The following is a 2,113-nucleotide window of genomic DNA, read 5'->3' on the forward strand; positions in this document are numbered from 1 at the left end:
CACACACACACACACACACACACACACACAAACACACGTTAAATAACTCGTCTCTTTGCTGTTGCTATGACCTGTTTGAGGTGTTAGTTAAAGGTTTATTGCAGAGTTTTTGCCACCGAAGCATGACAACAACACACTAAGGAGTCATAGGTGATGCCATAAAAAAAAAAAAAAAAACATCTGTAAAAGAACAAGAAAATGTAGAAATAGAAATAGAAATAAATAAAAGAATAAATAACTAAATATGGGAACATAAAGAAAAATAGCACAGTATAAAATATTTTTTTAATTTATTTTAGTGGGCTGCTGGATGGCTCAGATCCTGCGAGCGCCCCCATGTGTGGAGGTTTAGTCCAGGACGCGGTGGGCCGGGGGTTCGACTCCGACCTGCGGCCCTTTGCTGCATGTCGCTCCCCTGAATGCTGAAAATGCCCCAAAAATTATCTTTAAAAAACAAAAACAAAAAAATTCCCCATTTATTTGTTCATTTATTTCTGGATATTTATGTGTATACATATATAAAATGTATTAATATTGATTTTTTAAATATATTTTAATCTTTTGCATTCAATTGCTATTTTATCTGATTTATCCATTTTATCTATAGATGTTAATAACTTATTTTAGATTAGATAAAAGTGACAGCTAGTGTGTCCAATGACAGTAAAACCTTCGAGAGAAAGGAAATCTTCAGCAATTACCTCTTAATTAATAAAACAAGACAAAGGGAACAGGAGAAAGTTCCTTAACTTGAAAGTGAACATTAAGAATAAATCACATGTTAAGTTAAATGTTAAAAATGCACATTTGTTGCAGTGAGCGACGTGCAGCATGTAGCTTCAAATCAAGAAAGTTAAGCAAAAGCCCGAAACGAATGTCTTCTTCAGGAAAACTCACGTGTATCAAAGTTAAAAGCAAAATGCACAAATTCATGCACAACTTGCTGGAAACGTCATGTCAAGGTTATGTCAAGGTCACAGCTGGAGTTAAAACTGCACAGACCAAACCCCCACCTGCAGCTCATGCACACACTGAAGATGCATTTCAAAGTCCTCTGAAACATCTACAACCCATTTTCCCAAAATTCCCAGCCATTAACCCTTGTGTTGTCTTCCCGTTAACCATGAAACTCACCCTTCCAGGTCAAAATTTAACTTTTTTTGTTGCTTTTCTAAAGTTTTTGTCATTTTTTTCTGATTTATTTGTCACTTTTTCCAGCTTTTGGCGCTTAAAAAAAAAAAAAAAAAAAAACCTGAGCTGGTTTAGTAACAGGTTTTACATTTATTCTAGGACACCAAACCTCATTTGCATTAAATTATACATAAGGTTTTAGTTAAAAAGGCGTAAGTTATGAATTATTATGAATTATTTGGACTAATAGTTGAGATCAGAGCATGTTGAGTGAATCACAGATGGATAGATATCAAAATGTAGTCCAGATACTGAGACAAAATAAAAAAGAATTTAAATTCTATAAGATTAAATAAAACACCCAAAACTGTAATGAAAGTAATCATTCATTTTACCTGAATCATCCATGTTATTTTTGGGGCAATTTGGTTGAAATAAATCCATATTTCGGATACAAAACACCTTGAAACGGGTCAATTTGACCCGAGGACAACACCAGGGTTAACCGGAACCATGACTTGATTTTAGGAGCAGTTAGTGTTAAAAACACCTCACGCCGCTCAGTGAGAACGTGGATGAGCAGCTGCTCCCGGGCTGTTTCTGAGAGTTAAGAGAAGGTTCCTCCCTCTGCTCATGCGGTCTGATGGAGGTTCTACCTGCTTGCACCTCTCCTCCAGGTTGCCCTCCCCAGGCAGAGAGGCCACGGTGTTGGGTCGGCCTGAGAGATCCTCCCCTGCCCAGCTATGAAGGGTCTATGAAGGGGGCGCGTTGGACGAGGAAACGGCGATTGGAAAAAAAAAAAAAAAATCAAAAATCAAGATGTGAAAAGAATTGAAAAGTTGTGAGAGAAGATGGAGATTGCGAGGAGACTCCACACCCCCAACCGCCCCTCCTGACCTCCTGACCTCCTGACCTCCCGCCCTCCTGACCTCCTGACCTCCTGCCCTCCTGACCTCCTGACCTCCTGCCCTCCCGACCTCCC

General features: G+C 38.9%; 1 protein-coding gene across 1 annotated transcript in view; it reads right to left on the reverse strand.

Moving 5' to 3' along the window:
- LOC117939676 (CLIP-associating protein 1-B-like) overlaps nt 1-2,113 on the reverse strand; it is a 62,259-nt gene that overhangs the window by 13,015 nt on the left and 47,131 nt on the right. The window contains exon 29 of the mRNA XM_034865164.1: nt 1,703-1,883. Coding sequence (XP_034721055.1) covers nt 1,703-1,883 — 181 coding nt within the window. The remainder of the gene's footprint in view (nt 1-1,702; nt 1,884-2,113) is intronic.

This window comes from Etheostoma cragini, chromosome 24, assembly GCF_013103735.1.
Source record: "Etheostoma cragini isolate CJK2018 chromosome 24, CSU_Ecrag_1.0, whole genome shotgun sequence".
In the NCBI taxonomy this organism is placed as follows: Eukaryota; Metazoa; Chordata; class Actinopteri; order Perciformes; family Percidae; genus Etheostoma; species Etheostoma cragini.